The sequence below is a fragment of the Hoplias malabaricus genome, chromosome 3, assembly GCF_029633855.1.
Source record: "Hoplias malabaricus isolate fHopMal1 chromosome 3, fHopMal1.hap1, whole genome shotgun sequence".
Taxonomy (NCBI): domain Eukaryota; kingdom Metazoa; phylum Chordata; class Actinopteri; order Characiformes; family Erythrinidae; genus Hoplias; species Hoplias malabaricus.
In genome coordinates this window covers 19,627,150-19,653,308 of record NC_089802.1, presented here as the reverse complement: position 1 = coordinate 19,653,308, position 26,159 = coordinate 19,627,150, and the positions used below count along the sequence as shown (strand labels likewise).

General features: G+C 38.8%; 1 protein-coding gene across 1 annotated transcript in view; it reads left to right on the top strand.

Moving 5' to 3' along the window:
• shisa6 (shisa family member 6) overlaps positions 1–26,159 on the top strand; it is a 98,226-nt gene that overhangs the window by 63,843 nt on the left and 8,224 nt on the right. The window contains exons 5-7 of the mRNA XM_066666588.1: positions 13,480–13,542; positions 17,489–17,509; positions 18,956–19,108. Coding sequence (XP_066522685.1) covers positions 13,480–13,542; positions 17,489–17,509; positions 18,956–19,108 — 237 coding nt within the window. The remainder of the gene's footprint in view (positions 1–13,479; positions 13,543–17,488; positions 17,510–18,955; positions 19,109–26,159) is intronic.

The window sequence follows — 26,159 nt, the reverse complement described above, 5'->3', positions numbered from 1 at the left end:
CTGGAGGTTGTTTGTTTGAGTGCCGCTTCGGGTGACTTTCTGTGAGGAGTTGGTGTGTTCTCCCCGTGTTCGCGTGGGTTTCCTCCAGGTGCTCCGGTTTCCTCCCACAGTCCAAAAACACACGTTGGTAGGTGGATAGGTGACTCAAAAGTGTCCATAGGTGTGAATGTGTGAGTGTGTCTGTGTTGCCCTGTGAAGGACTGGCGCCTCCAGGGTGTATTCCCGCCTTGCGCCCAATGATTCCAGGTAGGCTTCAGACCCTGCGATCCTGAATTGGGTTTTAAAAGTAATGAACATTTATCAGAACATAGCTATTAAGAATATTCAGATATTGGAACTTGTTTTCAAACACATAAGGCGAGATAAAACCAGAGAGAGCAAGACAGCACAACTGGTTAAAATATTGGTGATGTCCAATCATATGCAAACCAACACACGAGTAAACACAATGGATGATATTGAGGTGAGCAAATATGATTGAGGAAATGTCCATATATTGAACAATAAGTTGTGACATGCCTAAAGATCCCATCTACATGTACTTAAATCACCCCCAGGACATCACAGAGTCACTTTCAGCTTGAACCACACCTTGTATACAGTGTATACAATGCCAGTATACTATGTATACTGAAGGCTTGAATGAGCCTGATGATTGCAGCTACTTCCTTCACACTGTGGCCTTTGGCACACCCAAATGAAGTCACACCTTTTTGGCAATCACCAGCATCTGCTTTGCAGTCCACCTGCAGGCACGTATAGGATTAAATTAAAAATATATGTATGTATTTGTCATCTGTTGAATCTGATCCATCCAGTGCCCTGTCTCACAAAGCATGATTCTTTTTTAGCCAGCTAACTTTAAGCCTAGCTTTGTCTAACCCTGGATCTCTCACATGGTGGATAATTTTTTTCTTTCTTTCTTTCTTTCTTATATATATATTTTTATATAAAATATTTATACTTTTTTTTATATACTTTTTTTTTTTTTTTGCTGTACTATATCCCCATGACAACTAATTACAGAGGTGTAACCTGCTGCTGAAGCAGCTCTCAATCAGGACCTGTCTCTTTATTTTGGGAGTAGTGAGATGTAATATTGACGTCTGTCTCTAAAAATGTACTTTAGGTCATATTTACTAGAAATATTATCTTACTGTGTAGAAATAAAGATTTTTATATAATCTTTATATACATAAAAAAGCTACTACACCGAAAATAATGGCACAGTAACTTGTGAAGACATTATAAATGTTAAATCAATATTTGTAGAAAACAAGTGACAACAGTGGGTTTATATTTTAACTTCCTTCTTCCAGAAGAGATTTTTTGTTTCTATTCCTGCCAATAAAGACAGAGCCAGAGGGAAAAGTACATAGTTGAAATGGTTACTGACTTTGACTTCCTTAGGTTTCCTGTGATTGGTTGTTGGTCATAAATCACTTTCAGCTTCATGCACATTGAAATTACTTAGAACTAGGCCTGGGTTGCTGTGTCAGCATAAACTGACACAAAGTAACAAAAATTAATTCAATGCAGTGTTTTTTTTTTAAATGTGAAATTTGTATATATATTCTAGTGCTGACATAAATATGTCAGTTTTTGCACAACAAACATGTTAGAGGAAAGCATCCTTTTTACTTTATTATAAAATTTCTAAGTAGTTTTGAAGAAATATTAATTAGGATCTCTCAAGTAGTTGAGTTAAAGATGCAGGGAGAGAGCGAACATCAAACAAAATGAAGCCTAAGGATAGAGGTATACTTGCTGTTTGGCCATGCATTTGCATAGACAAGCATCCGTGTCGTGGACATAACTGTTCACATACTTGCCTATATGCTATGCTTGTAACTGGAGGCTCTCACTAGAGGGCAGACCATAGAAAGACACAGGTAATTGCGGACTTGGCGCTGACACCGCCCTCGTCAAAACTTTCAGCCATTGTAAATCTGTTGATCACCTGCACTGCTCCTGACCGTTTGCGAGTGTACTGCACCTTTCGTACATGTAGTGTTTATTTTCGGAGGACATGCACAATAAATGCACAAAGAGCCAGCCATGATGCGTACAAGTATATCTCTATCCTAATGAAACGGCTAATACGTCAGTAGGCTCTGTAAAATGAGTGAATAATGGCCAAATTTGGTGAAATGATTCAAATGAACCCGTTAAAGCTTCCAGATTAATCACATGCCTTATCTTGTTAATGCAGCCAACACTAATGTATACATATACGTATATTAAATATAGCTAATTTCATTTGGTTCTCGTGCACAATCATGCATTATGTCCTAATTATTTTAGCATAAAGCTACTCTTTGCTGAAGTGGGAGGAAAAAACATAGCCATTTTCCTAAATAATTTCGGTGAACCTCTCTCAGAGAACGTAAAGAGTGGAGTTTCCTTCTGTTGGGGAGAGAGGCAGAATGTTATACAAAAAAAAAAATCTGATTTTTGAACAGTGTGCCTGTTTATTTGTTTATTTGTTTGTGTTTGGTCTGGATGGCCTGTCTCCCACTCACCGCCTCGCTCTACTTGGTTGTGTTTTCTAGGGGAGAGACACTGGCCGGTGCGGTCTCAGAGTCACCATGGTAGGAATGGCAATTCTATGTAGTTGAGTGTGTTTTCTCCCCTCTTTTGGCCTCTGACACTGGCCTCTGTCTGTGTTTGTGGTGGCTGTGTATAGTCCGTGTACGCCCACTCCACACCATGTAGAATCTGTGCAGATGCTCAGCTAGATCTGTCCTGTTTTCATTCCCTTTATTCCTTACCTTATTTGTTCCTTTGTGTTATTGAAAGCCCTTAAACATTCCCTGTTTACTTAACCTGCTGCCCACCTCCCTGTAGTGTCTCTGTTCCTCTGGACTCTTTTCTATCCCCTGAACAAGCTCTGGATGCCTCCTGACGCCACCAGATGCCTCTGGATGCCTCTGGACACCGGCATCTATGCAGGGATAAAGACAGCTTTATTGATGATGTTACTTCTTATTAATAAAAGAAGACATCAAATAAATCTGTGCTTATCCTTGTTAGCGACTCGACACTGCTCTTCATCGCCAGCTTTGGGATCGTCCCAGTAATTCTGGTATGTGGGAATACAGAGAGAAGATATGTCCTCCTGTTGTTGTATATTGACTATGTGAGGAAAAAATAAAATAAAATAAAATAAATGTATTTGTTTCATAATGGCATTACATTACCAACGTTACACAACATGTTTTGGCTGGGTATATAAAAACAAACAAGTAAACACACAATGTGCTGTGAGCATTTATGCCACATTGTGCTCCGCCATGCATTAGTACAGGGTCAGTGTGCTGGGTTATGGGTCAATGTCCATTATATTACTTGCATGTCTATGATATTGCTAAATGAGCCATTGGAGTGCTGCTCATTCCAGCCCCCTTGAGATGGGTTATATAGCCGATCCAAGGGCCTATCGCTGCACATTTGTCAGTGCGGTATAAAGCACTTCGCCAACAGGCCCAGACTATTATTTACACATCAAGCTCTTTCACCTCGATTGCCTTGGGGTTACCCCTGTCTCACAGAATATGAGTGACTATAATAGGAGGGGGCCTAGGAAGGCTGTTACTGTTACTGATGGTTTCATCACATGATCCAGAAACCCCTCATCAGCTATGAGCAGTGGAAATAACAAATATCAACTGATGAAAGCAGGGGTTGATATAAGTGTTTACATGGCAAGGGAATTCACAGACAGAACTTTGTGATTCACACTTAACCACAAGTGGAAGTAACAAAAATTGCTGGAGCTAACAAAATAATACATCAATGAACAGAACAGTATTTTTAAATGATTATTATATTTTTAGCTTTTATATAAAGTGCAACTCACAAGATAATGGATGTTATAGCTTTGTAGTTACCGAATCAACCAGTTAATGCTCCATAGCATGGTCCAGCACAATGGGGCTGGCCATATTTAAAGCTTCTTTCCAATTGGTTTTAAGTAAATAAGAATGTATTTTAGTCTTAAAAAAGCACTAGGAAATATTTGGCATTTTTCATCCTGGGCTCCCCCCTACAATTGCAGAGTAAATTTCATTTTTACACTACTGTCCTGAGGGACGCTTAGGAGGGTGGGGGTTAGGTCTTTACCCTCCTGAAAAATTACATAGTGCAGTTTCCAAAGTGCTGAGCATGAAGTAGCAACAACAGAGGCTATATTTTCTAGTTACAGGTCAGTGAAACAACACAGTGATGTTAAACCTGTAACTTTAAGGTAAACATACTATGCAGTGCTTCTTTAAAGTAATGCCATGAAATAAGAAACCATCAGTGATATATTACATATACATTAGTGTATATAGCTATACAGTTAAGTAAAGTAGCTAAATGAGTGTTTCTTGCTCAGAATTGCAAAGGCATGTCAGCATCATCATAGCAAACAACCTTCAAACATTAACTGTGATAGTTTTTTTGGGAAGCATGATGTCATGTAAAATATATTTAGTCCCACCCAACTAAAACAAAACTGAAGACAGCGGTGGACAGCATTTAAAAGTCTCTCAAAAAAGAAAACCTTCATTTTCTCTGCACAATTTCAGAGCACAGTTACTATTAAACTTTCAGGTTCATGCTAAGAATAAATATATGAAAATGAATGGACAAGGGCTGTAAAACATTTTATAGAGCAGAACATCTAATACACCCAGGTCACAAAATATCAGTGTAATGGATGTTTTATAACATGAAAAATTAATTAATTCAAGAAAATGGCAAGTTGCTCCTTCAAAGAAGAATGGGACACAAAACTATCATTAAAGGCAAAGTAATAGAAATGTTTGTGTTAAATGATGAAAGGCATTAAACATTACTCAAATTACACAGGATGTTTTGGTTAAATTTATTTAATATTATTGAAGATAATGAACATCATTTTGGGAGTAGGACCACGCCCGAACTCCTCCCCTCAGCCCTAAATATTTGTCATTCGTCACGTCATTTTCTTGTCGGACAAACTCACTCCCACCTCCTACCCTTTTTCTTGTATTAATCTAAACAACAGAGGGTTTGGCATCATATGTATTCCGAAGCCACCCTGAACTCCCCAAAAACAGCCTTTATGGGCGTAGTCCGTACTAGCAAATACCCCTTTCGTTTCCAGTTCAGATGCATTATATTAATTTGTCTTCTTATCCAACAATTTTTGTTTCTACTCTTATGCAATGCCACAGTGGTGAGGAATGTTAAATAATTGTTTGTTTGTGTGAAATGAACACTAGCCTAAACAAATAACAGTGGATATTTTCAGAACAAATGTAGCCTCCCACATGTGCGAGATCTGCTCTATGGAACATAAACTGGTTCTTTCAGGGACTACATAGCAATTTGATTTATAATAATAAATATGCACATTCATAAAGTGCTAAATTGTAGTAATATTAGTGTATGCTCTTATAGTTGGAGATAAAATATTATGTACTGCTTTTTTAATATTTTTTAATAATTGAGCGGACCAGGGCAAAGTTCTGGAGGCATGTACTGTGTTTTCAACATGGTTTTGTGGTATAAGGGCTATGGCACTGGGGGGAATTCAGATATCAGATTGCTAGAGCAATCTGCACTTAATTTTTAGGCCAAAATCTGCCTGCATGAATGACCATTATGGCATTTAACATTCTGCAATTAAATGTTAATGCTCTTTGTCAGTCGCTAAATGCCAACCCCCAGTGGCTCACTGGCCCCTCTGTCTATCAGAGCAGGAGGAGAAGGGCAGGAGGACTGCATTGGGCCTGTCAACACGCCCAGTGGGGCCAGGCTCCCGTACCTCTCCGGCCCTGCCCCGTACTTCACACATGGCTTTGGTAATTAAATGGCACGGGCCTTTATTTTGCATTGTGGCACAGGGGAAAAAATGAACAGAATGGAAAATTGTTGAAAAAAATGGTTAAGCTTGTACAAGATTGAGTGGTGATTCTGCTATTTTTGGCTAGATCCAATCCACATCCTAGGGATCAGTAACTAATATACCCCCAAAAAGACTGACCGGCAAACCCATGGTGGATGATACATGCCAAAAAATTATATTTATATTATTTGCCAGGTCAAGTTATCTAATCAATGTATCTTTATCATCTATATATTTCTCATTAAGAGGTGTAAGAGCAATAGGTATTTTAGAGTTTAATTTCCCTGTACTTAATGCATTCCATGAACCCAGTGTAATATTCCCTGTTTTAGAGTGTACTTTCCTGGAACGTACAGTGCATCTTCTCCATAAGTATCAGTACATAATAGTGAGTTGTTTCTCTTTGTGTTAAATTTTATGTACAGCAAGCAACAAAAGAATTACAACTGGCAGGTTAGTGTCTACCATTTGATTTCCCAGAATTTACAATGTACCTTTTTTATATATACACATACTAGTATTTCCATGAACAGCTGAGTATTATGTACTGATACTCAAAGAGATGGTACTGTTGTAATGTAAGAACACTCTAAAATGCAGAATATTACACTGAAAGTCCAGAGAACATACACTGTACCTATTGGGAAATTACACTCTAAAATATGGACTGTATTATAAAGTGTTACTTAGTATTGTAAGTGTGTCAAATGGTGCATTTTTATTTATTTACTTATTTATTTATTTTTAAGGTATTGTCGATAGAGAGCATGTGTAAATGTGTTTTTATGTGACATGTTTTAAGAAATACTGCAGATAATCTGCCAATTGATTTTTATCTAGATAAAATCACTTAAATAATGTAAAACCAACTAAACATTTGTTGAATCTTATGATATTCTTACTCAATCCCATAATTAGAAATATTTGCATATGCAGATTATATTTAAGATATTTTTTGACATTTTGCAACATATGCCACTCATTTCAGATTTTGACACTGAGTTACTTGAGCAGATGGCTTTGCTTTTATTTTCCTCTTTAATCAAAGGCGAAACAACTATTTTCCAACTGTTCTTGTACATGCTGAGACAACATTACTGTGAGCTGGGGAAACAGTGTTGATTTTTTACCAGACATGAAGAAGCAGAAGAAGTAGAAAAAGGGTCCTGACTTCAGATAGTGGCATGCTGTGGTTATTAAGGAGGCAGCTTTGTGTTGCAGTTGCATCCAAACAAGCCTGGCTTGGCCTGAGGGTGAAGGCAGGGAACACAACACTGGAGGCTACACAGCTGTTCATGCAAATGTTCTTTTATGACCTTGTTTATTTGGTTGCACTTGATTTATTATTATTATTATTATTATTATTATTATTATTATTATTATATATTTTAATTTGATCAGCAAATTTTATATGTTTATTGTGGTTATTATTCAAAACACAGGCATCCACTGTAGTTTGAGTCTCAGTCTCTGCTGGGGTTTAATGTCATGGAATGATTCATGCAGAATGAGATTTTGATGTGTTTTGGAGGTAATTGCTTATGCAAATCATGGACATTTTGTGCCTTTTTTGGGGGGTAGGTTGTTTATTTTCATTAGATTAAGTTTGCGTGTCTGTGCACAAAAAAATATTGGACTTAAAAGCCTTCCAGCCTCAGCTGAACTTTGAAAGGGGTTCTCAGATATGAGGAAGGAGTGATAAAGTGAGGAGCTTTAACATGACGGATGATTTGTCCAGGAGAGTATACCCAATAGCTGAACGATTTTGTTGGAATATAGGATACACATCAAGCACGTCACTCCGTGTGATGCCGATGCAGTTTTCCCTCTCGTGAATATGCAAGAGAAATGTCAGACTACTGAATCATTGGCGTACCATCTGGATATTATGCACACTGGCAGGAGTGTTGTTGTCAGGATATATTAGGTGTGAAAAAGGAATGTGTGCGATGTGAGGATTCGTTTAGCCGTAGGCGCTGGATCAGCGATCACTGCTCTCTATACTGTTTTTGTTTTGAAAGGCCAAACCCATCAACAACGTGGGCTGTACATGATTCACAACAAAGTAGATTGCACGACAAAACAAGGGCAGCTACAATTCCGCATGACCACTGGCGCGTCTACCAGTGTTTTTAATACTGTTTCTTAAGTGCCTTCTGTGAACTACATGACTCATAGCAATGGTTTGACCCCATCTGTCCTTTGGAGTCTGCAGGTCAGATCTTTAACACTGCCTCAAGTCCTCTCCTCCCTCTGAGAAGCTTGAGCTCGCCACACTTACATACAAAAATGCTTATACTGTATACAGTATATAACAAATAATATATTTGTTGATATGCCCCCTCTAAGGCATGTTCCTGCTTTGTGCCTGATGATTCCAGATAGGGACCTAAAAAAGGCTGTTATCCACTGTTAGCCATATTAGCATTTCATACTATTAGCATCATAGGATCTAATGGAAATCTGTTAAGACTCTAATCCGTTTCTCTGTTCTTGGGACTATCTGAGTGATTTATTCATACACAGATCATATACGAGCTTCAGTAATCATCTTATTTCACTCATGTGGATTTAGCATGTAGGAGACTATTGACACAAGCAACTTTTGTGCAATTTTTTCACCCATTTACAGGGTAAATAATCTGATTTCACAGAATGGAACAAAAATAGATTCTTGAAGGATAAGGTTTTATTGTGACAGTCTGCCTAAATGATTTCTCTGATTTGGTTTATATATTAGTAAAGTAATTCTCCCTGTCTGAAAATGTGAATGATTGGCGATGTTTCCAAACCACGGTTAAGGGACGGAATCCCAAATGTCTCCCTACACCCTCCGTAGGGCACTAGGTCATAAAATAATGGTTGCTGCATTCTTGCAGTGTGATGTATGTTGAAAATAATTTTATTCAGCTATTATGTTCACATTTCCCTCTTGAAATATTGTCTAATTACTGTTTGAGTGCAGTATTTTTAGTTTTATCTGTGACGTATGCTACTTGGGAAGCAGTCGGATCTCCTCTACTGACAGACAAATAGCTTCCAATGCTGGGGAGGATTATACCACTGTAGCTGGGACAAACAAATGGTCATAGTGACAAACTCGTGTGCAACTGCTCCAAAGTTTCCCAATTCATTCTATGCTTTTCTAAAAGATAACAATAGACTGATTCTGCACAAATGAACAGCCGTGTCCACCTTAAAAGTAGTCTTAGGGTTTATAGTGTACCATGAATGAAACAATTGACTCACTTTTCTGTACACCTTTAACATAAGGGACACATCTACATAAGAAAAGCCAGCTGCCCACCCTGAGTCTGCTCTGATGAAATTTCACAGGGAAGGGAGCACAGTAATAGACAGGCGCTGCTGGAGTACTTTAAGATGATAATTAACCCCGCTGCCCCTCTGCCACGTCACGGCCGCCCTGCCGCGGCTCCTCCTTGTTGTTAAATGGCTCTTGTGGGCTCCTGGTCAGAGTGAGGCTGAAAGTGTGACAGCGTGTCAGAGAGAGCAGACCTCCCAGCTGCAGTCCGGGCTTCAACTGTTCTGCCTCTCAAAAAGCAACTAATTGGTCCCCAGATTAAAGCCAGATCACTGAACTGGACTGTGCTTCTTATTAATTAGCCCTCACCACCAGCTACCCAGCTTGGGCTTCTCATCTGCTTGTGCGGCGGTGTACACACACCCATTTACCTGGTAGTCACATTATTTGGGCAGCATGATGGCTTCTTTAATGGCCCTTAACTTCTTCATCTCTTGAACTTCACTGCTTTTAATTACAAGATGCTATGGAGCTGGATTGAGTACTGCAGGGACTTTGCAGTGGGTTTTACGGAGACTTTATTGAACCATTACTGTTAGGTAGATTAACATACCAAGGGACAGACAGTCAGTAAGCAGAAAAACAGATAGATAGATAGATAGCAAGCGAGCAAGCAATAAGATCCTTGGACTAGTGACACCTGCCTTGTATCTACACTCACTGACCATTTTATCAGCTCCACTGATCATAAGGAGCACTTTGTAATTCTACAATTACATATAGTAGTCCACCTGTTTCTCTACATACTTTCTTATCCCCATTTCACCCTGCTTCAATGGTCATCGCTGCCAAAGAGCAGGTGTGATTTGGGTGGTGGATCATTCTCAGTGCTGCAATGGCGTGTTGCACTGGTAGAAGTGGATCAGAAACAGCAGTGCTGCTGTAGTTTTTCAACACTGTGTCAGCTCACTTTCCACTCTGTTAGACACTCACCAACCTCATTGGTCAACTTTGTAGATGTAAAGTCAGAGACAGTAGCTCATCTGACACTTGAGCAGCACTGCTGTGTCTGATCCAGGGCAACACACACCACCACCATATCAGTGTTACTTGGAGCTTGGAGCTTGGAGAATGATTCACCACCCAAATCTCACCTGCTCTGTGGTGGCCCTGTGGGGGTCCTGACCATTGAAGAGCAGGGTAAACTGGGGATGGACAGGTGAACTGCAGTCTGTAATTGTAGAACTACAACATTCAAAAATCAAAAAAGTACATTCAAAAAAGGCCATGTTTACTTGCTGCACGCTGTATTCACTGACCTCAAAATTGTGATATTTTTTCACCTCTCCCATTGTGCAACTAAATATGTTGTGGCCCAAAAATCTGTTCAGGTCCTTATGGTGCCACACTTATCCCTTTGTTGCCCTCATTCTTTCTTGACTGGTAAAATCACATCTCATTCTCAAGCAGATCATTTAGTTAAAATCCAGTTGACATGCTGTTGTCAAAATTGAATTAAAAATATAATAAAGATGAACATAACCACAAAAATTGTACACAGTGTGCATACACAATTTTGGCTGCTGGTGCCACTGGTTAGCTGCCTCATCAGAAACAGCTGGTAGCATTCTTCTCTAAGCATGTTGAGCTCTCCAGTAGTGTTTATTTACTGTCAGCATGTGCCAGCCTTCACCCTGACAGCAGATACTGTTATTTTGATCAATGCACAGTAGCTACAGATTTCTATTATATATAAAACCACATTTCTCCTCCCACAAAGCCTGGGTGATTATCTACAATGGTGCCGAGGTATCTCAAAATGACTACTCCATTAATCACCACAGGTGGCAGCTAATATACCGCATGGTTTCTACCGTTAAAATCATCTTATTTATCTTCCCTAGATGTCCAAAGTGCTTAACTGATGGAACCTTCTTCCATTATTGACTACAATTACATTTTTACAGTGTAACCTTGAATGGCATTAATGTGTTTTCCAGGAAAATCTGTTCTAATCCCTGAAAGAGAGAAAGTGAGGGAAGGTAAACATGTCTGTAAACAGGTACAACAGCAGTCCCCCCCAAGACAGTCACAGGATCTGTGCCAGAATTTTGTCATTCATCACATGCTCTGAACTGGGGCATTAAAGCCACCTCAGAATTGCTGCCATTCATCATGGCTCACCCCTAAGTTCAATGAGGCCTCAAGTCTGCCTCAGACCCACTATGGCCTCTGAAGAAAAAGCCTGGACTTCTGCAGGCTGATCACTCGCTCATCACATTCCAGTCTGCTGCTGACTGCATAGATACCAGCAGGCATGATGAGAGATAGCAGAACTAATTCAGATAAACAACAAAGATTTATCAAAAAATTTCAGCAGTTGATTTGGCAGCATACACAGCTTATCAGCATAGTATGGAGTCAAAAAGATTTTGAGCTTGTAAAACAATACTCACAGATGTAATGGAATTTGTAACTGTGTTTGAGCAACTACACACATGCAAAATTCAGATGATGTATTCCTGGTTCTCCTCTTAATGTGTAGAAACACAGCAGTTCACTGGAAAGAACCAAGGATCCAAGTATCAGGAACGGAACTGGTTCAAGGAGCGGAGTTCTTTTGGTGTAAAAGCACCATGGTTGACAGCAAAAAATCAGTGTTCTGATTGGTTAAACAAACCTCGCAATCTGATTGGTCCAGCTAAAGCTTACCTATTGGTCCATCAATTGGCCGTCAAAACAGGGTCAAAAATCCACGACTGCAAAAAGAGATTCACACAAGCAGCAGAGATGGTGAATGTGTGGATTTTTCCACCACATTGAAAAACTCTCACGGTCACATTTGGAACTTCATAAATGTTTGCTCTGGCAAATTTTAAGCAATTTGAGAGGTACTGGTTCACACATTCACAACATTTGATTTACAAATGCAAATCTGTTCTACACATTTAAAAATCATTTCTATACATTACAAATATTTTTTCCACATTTCTGTATTTATATTAGTATTATTGTTGTTGTTTTAAATTTGAAGAGTTACAAATTCCATTATATCTCTAAGTATTGTTTTACAAGCTCAAAATCTATTTATCCTTTTTTGACTCCATAGTATAGGGCCTTAATCCTATCTTACCTTATGTAGAGTGTACAGTACCAGTGAAATGTTTGGACATGCCCACTCAGGGAGCGTTTCCTTTGCTTTGGGCCATTTTTCACATATTGTGAAAACTATTGTGAAGGCTTTTATTATTTTCTACATTGTAAATGAATATGGAAGACATTAAAATTATGAAGGAACATGTGGAAGTATGTAGTAAACAAAAAAGTGTTAAATGTTTTATACTAGGATCCTCAAAGTATTATACTTTATAATCCTCAAATTTGCCACCTTTTGCTTTGATGATAGCTTTGCACACGTTTTGCATTCTCTCAATCGGCTTCATGAGGTAATCACCTGGAATGGTTTTCAGTGCACAGCTGTGGCCTCGTCAAGAGTTAATTGAAGGAACTGCTCACCTTCTTAATGCGTTTGAGACCATAACTTTGGTCTCCAGAGGTAGGGCTGGTACACAGTTCTATACAGTGAATAGACCTTTTCCACCAATAACTAATGACATGATGTGTGTGTCCAAACTTTTGACTGGTACTGTATGTGTTGCGTATACATTAAAATGTTCACTTTAAAATCTGCCCACAGGGATGTATGCATGTATACACTGGGCAGAGTAATGGATCAGCATGTTGAACTGGAGGTTTCTATGTGCTGCTGTGTTTTCAATCATCGTGGTGAAGTCCCATGCTGTCTTTATTTTTGGCTGCACTGAAAAACAGGCAAGAAGCAGATGTTGTTAAAAGAATGCATACTTGTGATGAGATAAAACAGACACAAATAGCTTTTTTTATTAAAGGAGAAATGTATTGAGGGCACTTCAAAACAGGCAGGAATTGCATTTTCTGGCCATTATAAGAAGGGCCTAAGTATACAATCACGAGGGAATATCTATACACAATGTATATACACTATTTGATGTGATGTATATACCTGTGATCATGTTAGAACACATGAAAACTCCTTGATTTGTGCAACAATCTAACCTTCCTTTTCCCCTGTGTGAACTTTCCTGCTTGACACCTCACCTCTGTAAAGCTCTGTAGGTTATTGCTCTTCCATCCTCATTGCTGCTTCAACTTATGTGTGCTTCTCCATACTGTTTATTACAATTACACAAACTTTTTCTTTCCCCAATGCACCATTTCTCCTATCTGGGACAATTGTGTACTAGATAAGAGTTCATTTTTTTATTTCAATTGCAAACCAGACCTGTCATTGCTTCTTCTGCAGGCACCCATCAGCACAACTACAATCATCTGGGTCTCAGTAGCCCCACTCGAACACCTAAAAATGGTAAGAATTGCTGTCTCCATCACTTCAGCAAACATACCATACAACAGAAACAAATACACCTGTAACTGAAGCATGTCTTTTACCATATTGTTTTTTTTTTTTTGGCTTGTTATTTTATCACCACCTGCCTCCAAACCTGATGGTTCTTTGAACAAGCCAGTTGCACTGTCCATCTTCCACACTGTCAGAAGCAGGAGCGCACAGTGCACCTTGATTTGAGTTAATGTTCTGTGGAGGACACGGTCCACTTTGCAGGCCAGAGAGGTGCCCAGAATTCAAATGTCTCACCTGGTCATTCTGCCAGTTCCCAGCTAACAAGTCACATATAATCCTTCTGTGATATTTTACTGTTGTAAGTCCAAATTCAGGACATAATTTTCTCTTTGAAAATACTAGCATTTACTAGTACCTTTCGTTATAGCATTGAACACACTGCAAAGATTATAGTCCCATATACATGTTCAGCATTTAAGCTAAATGTTCTAAGGGGAAGGTGAATTTATCAGTGTTATATTTATAATGATATTTGTAACAGCAGAACAATCCTGATTAATCTATTAAACAAAATTAATCGTTGATTTAAAATGTCTCTTTTTGATGAATTGGTAAGGATTAGTGATAATAATTAATATTAATATAAAGGATCTTTAAATTCTCTTACTGGCCTAATACTAATACAAAGACAGATTGATACCTCTGTATTGATATATCTGTGTAGTATTTTCACAGATCAGCCAAAGTATTAGAATGCTTTTGCTGTTCCAGTCACTGACCATATAAGTGTACTTTGTTGTTCTGCAATTATAGACCGTACTCCTTGTGCACTCCCAATTTCAGACTATTTTTCACTAGTAAGGGACTTATTAAGACCACTACAGTACAGGAATGATTGTGTGATCATTCTCAGCACTGCAGTGACTCTGACGTGGTAGTGGAATGTTAGTGGGTGTGGTGTTGGTAAGAGTAGATCTGACACATCAGTGCTACTAGAGTTTTTAAACACTGTGTTCAGTCACTGTCCATCCCATTAGACACACCTACCTGTTGGTCCACCTTGTAGATGTCAGAGAGAGTATCCCATCTGTTACTGCACAGTTAGTGAAGGCCGTCCTCTAGTCCTTCATTAGTGGACTGAGAATTCCGCCCACAGCACACTGTTGGCTGGATATTTTTGGTTGGCGGACGATTCTCAGTCCAGCAGTGACACTGAAGGGTTTGTAAAATTCAGCAGCACTGCTGTATCTGATCCACTTTTACCAGCACAACACACACTAACACAACACCACCTTGTCAGTGTCACTGCACTGCAAATAACACCTGCTGTGTGGGGGTCCTGATCATTAAAGGACAGGGTGCAATGGGGCTAGTATACAGAGCAACAGATGGAGTATAGTGTGTAATTGTGGATATATGAAATGCTCCTGTATGATCAGTGTAGCTGGAAAAAGATAAAAAGTTTAGAAACACAGAGGTGTCTTTTATGTTATGGCTAATGAATTTCTTACTCCTTTGTTGTTCTTTTTCCAGGCCAGTTAAAAAAAATCTATTAACAGTTTTTTTTTCAGTTTTTCATTGCTTTCATTGTTCATTATTTGGCCTGAATTAATTGTCATAACAATGAGTAGATTTCTCTCCTCCCACTTTAATCGAGAGTGACAGCTGTGATCAAAACGAGGCTCTGCTTTGGGATGATGTGTCGGGAGGCTTGGTAGGAATAAGGGAGCCAGGCAAAAGACAACTGAAAGGGAGTGGAAGAAGAGAATGTTTTTCTGCCTATTATTTTTGAACATCACCCGGGGGAGATGGTTAGAATGATCTGTCACTTAAAGCATCTCTCTCACTCTCTCTCACTCTTTCTCTTCAGATGCCTTTTACTTAGAGTCAACTTTCGCCTTTGTAATCTTGTTCTAGAGAGGAAAGAGGGCCAGTATGGTCATTAAGCTCTCCGCAGTGCTCACGCTAACACTCGTGGCACAACTGAGGAATCAACTGAGGCAGATGAACAGGTCGTGGGGGTGGGGGGGTTGCAGGGACAACATGTAAAAACAAGCTGACATGCGATATTTGTTCTCTCTCTGTGTTTTTCTCACCTAATGAACACACACTGATCAAAAGCTGAAGGGAGAGCGGGAGATATTCGTGGATGAAGCTTTCGACCGGTGCCCTTAAAATGCGGAGGCTAGAAAGAACTCGCACTAGCTCATCTTGTTAGTGAAACGATTAAATCACAGCCTTTGGTGAGCTGCTTCAATTCGACCGGAGGGGAGTGAGAAGATGGATAGCACTCTCTAACAAGCTCCAAAGATTTTTCCGCAGATTGGTTGTTATATGACAAAGCCTGTTATTGCTCTTTTCTCAGCCAAGGCTAATTCTGTTTACGGCCATGGAACTTTCTCTCAATAACGCAGAGGTGTAGCTGCTCATCCTGCCACACTGACATTTGTAGCTGATATTTGCTGTTACCTTTCAGACCTTTTGATTTTATTAAGGAATGAAAAAGCTGTGTTAATAACAATGTTTAAAGAATAAAAGAATATTATGCAGCATTACAAAGGCATCATAGTTGCTTTCGTCTCTGCTGCAGTGTACACGTTCTTGTAGTGATGCACCGATCAGTATTGAAGACCATATTTTCTAATAAAATTTTGCAGCAAAATTTTCACGATGTTCTTGGATGATCTTCTCTACTGGGCAAAAGTCAGGGACTGTCCTTCATTTATTTACTTTCCAGTCAAAACTGCCATTATGTGATGCTTCTCTGGAAATGAGATAAAAGAAAACACAAGAGATTCCAAAACAAAATTTATCAAACGAGAAAATGGAGCTCTTAGCAAACATACAAGACCATATGGACCACTAAGGTTCTTCGTCAGATACACAGTACTTACAACTTTTAACTTTGAGAGAAAGAAGACAGTCAAGCTCTACTAATGGTGCTTTTTCATTTTGTGGTACCTACATTACTTGACTCAGCTCTACTCTGCTTTTTTGCTTTTTCCATTAGGTAAATGTTGTCCCTGGTTCCAGGAACCAGATACTTTTTTTGTCCCTGCTCACTTGTTGTTCCAAGCGAGCTGAATTTTGACTAAACCATGATATGTAAACTAGGCAGAGCTTTGATTGGCCAAAGAGACTTGTCAATCACAACAAAATGCAGACGTCCAGCACAAAGTAGCCATTTAATAAATCTCAACACTGCATGGGAGATTACATTTGTTTTAATCTGACTGAACATGGCTGATTGTAAAAATAGTTTGTGCTGTCAAATGCATGTTAACACTAAATTTAATGCTAATTATTAATTTTACCAAATTTGGCCACAACGTACTCCCATAATTCACTCACTTTATATAATCTAGTTATCTATTAGCAGGTCTATTTAACGATGTAAACACAACATTGCTACTGTTAAGTTCAGAATGTAGATTATGCTTTAATAATTTTGAACTACATATTAAATATGGCTAACAAATTCTAGCATTTATTTTTTAGTGATTATCGATAGACACTACATTGATTCTTTTATTTCACACTGAAATATCCATTATTTAAAGCTTCAGTCTTAAGAAGGGACAATATGGGGTTGAAATTATATGTAAGGGTCAAGAAGATTTTAATGAGAACAAAAGACCAATAATCCATTTAGGAAAATGCTGAAAACTTTGATATTTTACTTGTGTTCTGGGCATCTGTGTAATTTTCTGTTAAATACTTTTACCTAACTGCTTTGACAGAAGACTAAATCAATAAATGGTGGTCTCTGACATTTGCAGTGTAATGTGAAACTTGAATGTCTTCACAGAGAATTGGCCTCAGATCAGCACTCTGCATCTGCCAATCACGTTTCTGATATCAGAACATGTTCTAGGAGAAAAAGCTGAATCGGTGCATCCCTACGTTTCCTAAGTCCAGCATCCTGTACTGAAATACATGTTTTTTTTGCTAGCTCACAGATCTCTAAGGCATGGTAAGTTGTTCTTTACAGTAGAATTACACTCAATGCCCCAGACCCCCACCTTCCAAACCCACTCCTCCACCACCCCCTCCTCCTCCTCACTTAAATAAAGATTAATGCCTTGCTGTGCACTTTGCCAGCCGTAGCTTCAGATTAAAAGAAGCAAAACCCACAGCATGTGCTGAACAGAGTGTAAAATAAGAGTGAGCGCTGTTGTGTAAACACTCTTCTCTCTCCTCCCGGCTCCCTGGTGTGCTGTATTTGTCTCGGAGCTGTGTTCTGTGCTCGTCCCTACCCTATTTATAACCAGGGCTCGATCCCAGGACTGAGTCCAGGCTGGCGTGACGGGCACACAGCCCAAAGGGACAGTGGGGACACTGGGGTTGGGCAGGGTGGGGGTGCTGAAATGGGGAACTTTTCCTCCTCCACATCTCTCGCTCACATCACATCACTCACAAAACAAGGGTCATCCACTGAGGAGATGCAGGGCGCAACTCAGCCAGTCTCTCACTCTGATTTTAGCCGCCAGGCCACAGTGGTCTGTACACTGATGTCCCTGCATACTTGTGATGGCACCCATGCTACAGCGATGTCAGTCTGTCCCCAGCAGGCTTTGTTATTAAAGTATGGATGTGGATAATATAAGTAAAGGTATACTCCTGAGGTTTTAATACACATTGAACGATCACTGGATTAGGAACGCCTATCTTGTATTTACACTCACTGTCCATTTTATCAGCACTGACCATATAGGAGCACTTTGTAGTTCTACAATTACATATAGTAGTCCACCTGTTTCTCTGCATAGTTTCTTATCCCCATTTCACCCTGCTCTTCAATGGTCAGGACCCCCACATGACCACCACAGAGCAGGTATGGTTCTGGGTGGTGGATCATTATCAGTGCTATAGTGACAAGGGTCATCCACTAAGGAGTTACACTGATACGAATGGATCAGACACAGCACTGCGTCTAGAGTTTTAAAACAATGTGTCCAATCACTATTCACTCTCTTAGACACAACAACATCGTTGTTCCACCTTGTAGGTGTAAATCAGAGACAGTAACTCATCTGATGCTGCAGCGTTTGTGTTGGTCGCACTCTAGTCCTTCATCAGTGGACACAGGACGCTGTTGGCTATTAGTGGACTATTCTAATTCCAGCAGTGACACTGAGGGCTTCAAAAACTCTAGCAGCCCTGCTGTGTCTGATCCTCTCATACTAGAACAACACAAACTAACACAGCACCACCACTACAGTGTCACTGCAGCACTCCACCACCCAAATCACACTTGCTCTGTTCTTTTCTTAGTGTGTCAGCGTGAGGGTGCAGGAGCCATTGAAGGTGATAGACTTTAGCATGAGAAACTCTGAAGTATGCCTTTACGGTTTTTTATTTGCCCCGTGCGTCTGTTCTCTTGATGTTTCTTGTGCTGTGCTGTGTTATCCTCCTCCAGAGAGCACGCGCATGAACAGCATCCTCACGTCGCAGACGGAGCCGTACGATCTGTCCTTCTCCCGCTCCTTCCAGAGCCTCTCGCACCTGCCTCCATCCTACGAGTCCGCCATGAAGGCTGACCTCAACAAGTACTCCTCCCTCAAAAGACTCAGTAAGAGCCACGTTCTCATTCCGCAGACATTTAAACAAGTCTGGGTGCGTTTCTTACAAAAGTGTTCGCTTCATTTTCAACAGCTGAGCTGAGGAAGTGAAATTCATGTCATCATTAGAATCCGTTGATACATTTCTGGGCAGTGTCTGAAACTATTTCAGTTTATTCACGTTGTTAATTGAATTTATCTTCTCACATTGATGCATAGTGCCAAACAGATCGTTCTTGGAGATCATTTGCTTGTTGCCTCCCAGACCCAATCAAACAAGCCTCATCCAGATTATTCATTCATTGTCGGTAACCACTTCATCCTGCTCAGATGTGAGGTGGGTCCAGAGCCTACAGGGAATTACTGGGCACAAGGCAGGAAAACATGACTGTTCACCTTAGAGAATCTCACACGTCATATACACACTTACACCTATGGGCAATTTTACACCGTCAGTCCACCTACCAGCATGTGTTTTGGGAATTTGCACTACCGTGCCACTCTAGCTCATTATGCTTTTTATTAGCAAGTTGTGTTACAGTAGATTTGGATCTAACGAAACAAGAAAACAAGGATCAGGATTTGGCAGATCTGTTCCAAATAGGGAAGACACTAAATAGCTGACTATTCAATGATTGGATCTGAAAAGTCCCAGTTGACTGCAGTTCTCACAGTCGAGTCGTTCCAAAATGTGGTTATGAAACACAGACCATTCTATTCCAGCTCTATGAAAGTCTGGTATTGCTCATAAACAAACTAGAATGTGTAAAAGAACAGTGAAACAGTGCTTCATGTGGCACATTTATCCAGAGGTAAAGATTCTCCTTTTAAACTAAAGGATTATTAATCGAGACATGATTAATCACTAATCAAAGCGTTTTAATTGTCCTAAAAAAATTGTTGAAATGAAAAAAATAGCATTTGGGAAATATAATAATGAGCTCATTCTCAGTGTGACTTTTCATATTTAATGTCTAGTTGAAGGCTTCTTGAATTTGGATCACCTGAAATATTAAACTCATTTTCTTGGCTCTCCTCACCTCTTTGGAGAGCTCATGTTTTAAAGACACCCATGAAAGTTTACAGTCAGGGACAATGAGACTCTCATGCATACATCCAGCCTGTCACTGACTTTTTGGAACCAGCTTATTGATTAATATTTTATTAAGTTTTTATATTGCACTTTTTTTTACAAGGATAATCATTCAAAAAAAAAAGAAAATATGTCATTTTGCAATATAGCACATCTGCATTATGATGAGTTGGATACAGATCAGATTCAGATTCTGTAATCAGACTTCAGTGCAACATATGAAAATGTCCTAAATCTAAACCAAAAATGTCAGATTCAGTGTGATTTTACATCTGTGTCACATATTTGGGCACTTTTACCTGCTGTGTAAATGGAGCCAAGACAACGTGTTTAATTGGTTGGTTCCACTTTTTGGAATCAATGTCTGTCAGTGATTAAAACATTCATTCATTCATTCATTCATTCATTGTCTGTAACCGCTTATCCACTTCAGTGTCGCAATGGGTCTGAAGCCCACCCGGAATTACTGGGTGCAAGGAATACACCCTGGAGGGGTTGAACCCACAACCTCCAGGTCTCTGGAGCTGTGTGACTGCAACACTAGCTGCTGCGCCACCGTGCCGCCGTGCCACCATGATTAAAACTAATTATTATACATCGGTTATTTATAACAAGACTTGACAACTCAGGTTTGACTTGGTAAACTCTCATTTGGGGACACCCCTAGCTCTAAACACTTATATATATATTTTAAATATAAGTTTATATTATTATATATTTCCATTATTAACTTTGAAAGTGAAAGGGGGTAATTTGATTTCTTGGAATCAAATATTTTGTCATTCGCTAAAATTGACTGACACTGATATAGATGTGCTAAAACCCCATTTTAAAAAATAATAAACATAATCAAAAAGTGTGTTCAGAATACAGATGGCTTATTGACTTCTTATAACCATGACATACCATACTCTGCAAAAGTCCAGTGTAGCTTTTTCAGACCTTGCTTTTCTTCTGTCTGTTAAAGATGAAAGCTTTACGTACTGTGTATATGATGGTGACAGTTTAGGTGGTAGTTGGAGTCTTGATTGTTATGTAAGGGGATTATGTAAAAGTATTCATTATGTATTTGTACAAAATATAACATTTTAGAAGCACATGTAAAACATCTGTCATAGAGCTAAGGTTGGTTTGGGTGGTTGTCTGATTGGGAATGTGTTTTTTGAATGACACATTCATTAGTTTTGGAGCTGTACTGATTTTGCATTATACTTTGTTTAGTGTAAATTCTGTCAAATACATGCCTTCTGTGTTTCTCTATTTCTCCTCCTCTTTGTTTCTGACATTTAAAAATATGTAAATAGTAGTCAGTATCCATTTTAACCACAAGTTTATACTGTAACCAGTACACAGGTGATGAGGTGGGATACAAGTGCATTTATTTGAAAAGTTTATCAGGAAAAATTAAAAACCGAAGACAAAGTGTGAGCAGAACTAAGAATGACTATAGGCTGAACAGAGTATTCTAGACTAGGAAAATAGTATATCAACAAATATACATAAAACAGGAGGCTTTACAAACTAGGTACAATCCATTATATAAACACAATGGTGGTTTCTGATTTTATGCTGCACTGCAGCTAATTACATAAATGTTTACATTATTTAGTAAACACTCTTGTTCAAACAACTTAAAAAATAAGTGAATGTAACATTTTGACTCCTAAACCTAACCCTAATTCATTGATTCACCCAGGTATAACATATTGTCTGGAAGAAAAATGGTAGTTTGTAGTTATCACCTTTCAGTTATCTCATTACAAATATCAGTAATATATAAACCACCAATATGTCATACACTGTGAATTGATGACTGTGTCCCAATCATCTTCTGGGGGTCTGAGTTGCACGCTGGAAGAAGTCTTTAACTAAAGCTGTCAGTGGAAGAGAGTGATGTACTTTTATTATATATGCACATGCATATCGTGCTGCGAGGAGGAACATATATATCATAGGCCCTATTATCTTTGTCAGACAGCTCGAGCCTTGTTAAAACGGCAGTTCAAAAAGCCTCTTTAAAGTGAAGATTATTGGCATTCAGTGCCAAGGCTGGTGATTAACAGCCACCACTATTTCATTTTGCTTGTATCACTAGAGATAACTTATTTGTGGCCTAGGCTCAGTATTCTATTGATCCAGCTGATTGTAGATTTCTGCCGTGTAATAGCATCTCAAGCCATAATATTCCCTGAGTGAAGAGTAAATACATCTAAGACTTGTGTAATTGCAAAGGGAGCCACCAAAAAAAGCCTCTGTACTCAAGTGTGCTGTGGAATACTGATTGCCCTTATCTGATGGACATTCTCTGTGCACTTTCGATCCAAAGTTTGCAGTTAGCCCTTATAATTAGTACATTTGGCTACTTTAAGGTGCACCTATTTTTGACAAAAAATTTCAAGCCTGCACAGATTATATAGAAGAGCATATCATGTTATAATCTATAGCAGCTGAATTTCTGCCTGAGGTCATGGAAGCAAGAAGTCTCCCAGCATTTGGCTCTGGAACATAGTTAATATGAAAACAGTAAATCGCAAGGTAATAAAATAGAAAATGACTCCATCTGTTTGCTGTTGTCTGAATCAATTCTTTTAGCATTTTGTATCAACTTTTGGGCAGTGATTGATATGGTTGATTTCCAAGCCTGGGATTAAGTTTAGTTCTGGACTATATTCCCCTTTCAATGGAAAATCACAATTCAAACTGGTGTGTTTAGTCCCTGTCTGGGACACCACCCCTTAGACTTAAAATTCTTGGAGTTGACTCACTCTCAGTTTTCAGCACATTTTGAACTTAAAATGTTAATGTTACATAAATACAAAATGTATTTGAAGAAATAAAGTGATCCTATTCCTTACATAATTTTAATAATATTGTTTTTAAATGTACCATGACCCTGCACTGAATAAGCAGTTACAGACAATGAATGAATGAATGAATTAATTAATTAATTAATATTTTTAAATGTAACCAAAAATGAAAGTTAATAATAAATAATGCCTCTAAAATAGTAAAACATGTTAAAATACATGAATAAAATTTGGCGTTTTTAATTGAATCGAATAAAACTAGACCCATTTGTATATTTTGTCGACTAAAACTAACAATGATTAAATTAGTAAAATGAGACTAAAACTAATACGCTTTTCAGTCAAATGACAAAGATTAAAACTAAATCAATATCATCCTGCCAAAATGAACCCTGGAGCAACAATTCAACTGTGTTCTGTGACTTAATGGATCACCTTTGAGTACATTTGGATTAAGCTGGAGTTGCCTTGATCCAGAAACAATTATCCATCATCAACACCTAACCTCAACTGACCCACAGGTTTACAGGGCAAAATGCAATCAAATCCTCACAGCAATGTTCCAAAAGCTAGGTCTACTCTGAAGATTAATGGCAGCAAACTGAGATAAAATGCCAAGTAATACTCTCCATTTCAGAAGAAAAATTGGACAAAAATTGTTCCAGAAGCCTAGCTGTATATATCGCCCACTTTGCTTCTCATCAGCAATTCTCCCATCATCACCCAAAGCCATGACCAGGAAAAAAAAAAAAAAAAACTCCAATCACAAGCATTCAATAACTCCTGGCACAGGAACCTCCTACAAAAACATTCTCGGGCATCACCAACCATTTCAGTTATGCATTCAAAGAGTATTATTTGTTGTAGTAGTGAATAGCTGAAAGGCTTGGCTTATGTCTGTGTTTGTAACTTCAATGGCATTCTCACAGATAGATCTTGTCGGGTTTGGCCAGGTGGACAAAATACCCATTATCTATGTCACTGTCAAAACCACTCTGCTCTTATTTAATACATAAATGAATAAATATATTATTATTATTATTATTATTATTATTATTATTATATAATTAATATACACAGTAAATTCACCAGTGTTAAATCAACACTAATATGTTAAGTTAACACTAATAGTGTTGATTAAACACTGGAGAAATTGCTGTGTATTCACTGTGCACCTAAAATGGATTGTATTCAGCTGCTTTAAGTTGCAGCCATTGTGGACACAGTCATTGGGTTGTAAACATACTGCTTGCATAATCTCTAAAGAAAACCATGAAATCCTCTAGAGCATCTGCATGAGCTTGAGGTCAGCATGTCCATTGTCAAGTGTTATTTCAAGGGTTATAAAGGGTTATAAATGCACCAGTGTAGATGTATGTTCTAGAGTTACAGAGCTTTACACATTCTAAGGCTTCTACTTAGGATCTCTCTGTAACGTTCTCATAGCAGACTACCATCAGGTCCTCACAGCAGTTTTCTAGCATCAAGTATAAGACATTCCTAAAAGAGTTTAAGCTGTTCAGCAAATAAAGTCCAGACCTTTTACATGCTGGATGAGCAAACTTCAGTCCAGTGGGTGCATATCTGGAATTGTGATAATTATTTTCTTTTATAACAAGCTTGATGTAATCCATTTATAAGAGGCTGTGTATCAAAGATTACTGCAGAATCCTGAATATAGTCAGTCCTTCACCTTGAATCTGCAGCTTGGTCTGCTGTATAATGTTGTTTTGGTCCCATTTATTTGATTTGAGGTTTTAATTTTGTTCAGTACAGTTTTATACCTCCCCAAAGTGGTGCACTTAAGTTCGCACAGGATCTGTGTGTGTGTCTGTCAAGTGTAACAGAAATCTCAAGGTCATCAGCTTGTCTAGACCACATTCTTTCCATTTTGAAGAGACCATAATTTAATTATTTCCATCTCTAATCATTCAGTTACAGATACAGTTGTCACTTAGTGTTCTTTTGTGTGTGTGTTTGTGGCCATAATGGAGCCTTTCTTTTGCCAGGTATTTTTAGGCTCCCACAGAAAACAATCTTTGGAATGAACCCTCTATCATTGAAGAGAAGCAAGCAGCAATGAAGCCTACTGGACAACTCAACTAATCAGAGTTCGGTTGTCCAGCTTCACTGGGCCAGACAAGATCTTGTTTATGATTTAAATATTGATGTTGAATTGTAGCAAAGTCCTCCACTAACAAGGCCATGCCCACTGGCTTTTTGTTTCTAAAACCCTTTCTGCCTGCATTTCAAACAGCCAAAATATGATCAATTACTCAAGCAGAAATTCTTGCTTGCCAATGGAGGTGTCTGCATATGTAACAGGCTATAACAGTGGCAACAGTGTAGCCACTGAACAGCTGTTGCTAACTTTTACCTGCTGTCCAGTAATATATGTCAAATTTAATTGGAAATTCAGATGCATTTTTCCTCATTGATTTCAGGTGGGAATTAACTGTGGGTGAGTGATAATGTTATCCATATGGAGTTGACTGGATTGTGAGGAACATACGCTCCAAACGATTTCCATTTTTACGGTGAAAGCCTTGCCAAATTCCAGTTAGCATGTTAGCTTCCTTAGCCGGTCACATGTAGCTTCCCCAGCTACAGGTTTAGGGCAATAGCAGAAGAAAAAACTGCCAGCTCCAAATTGGGACAAATCTTTGTAGAAGTGAAACTAATCTGACTGTGTGACTGTGTGTGTGTTTGTGTTTCTTTCTAAGATGGGTGGGTGTTTTTATATATTTGTGAGGACAAGATATCTCACAAATGTGAGGACATTTCAGTGGCTATAATAACAAAAGACTGAAATGATTTATTTTGTTTGAGTAGGTGTAGTGTTAATTAACTACAGTAATCATTATTTCAATGTATGCCCTCACAGTTTAATCAATGTGTGTGCATCACATCTGCATAACATGAGAGAAAGCTGCATAAATCCAGCCCAATATTTGTACGAACACATTCACATTTATATCAACAGCAGCTTCCGCTGTAAATACAATAATAAAGTAAGAATATGCCTGGCTGTGGGCTGGAATCACATCCAGGGTGTGCTCCTGCCTTGTGCCTAATGCTTCCGACCCACTGCAACCCTCCTCATAATGAAAGAGCTTCATGAGATGTGTGAATGAATGAATGAATGAATGAATGAATGATGAA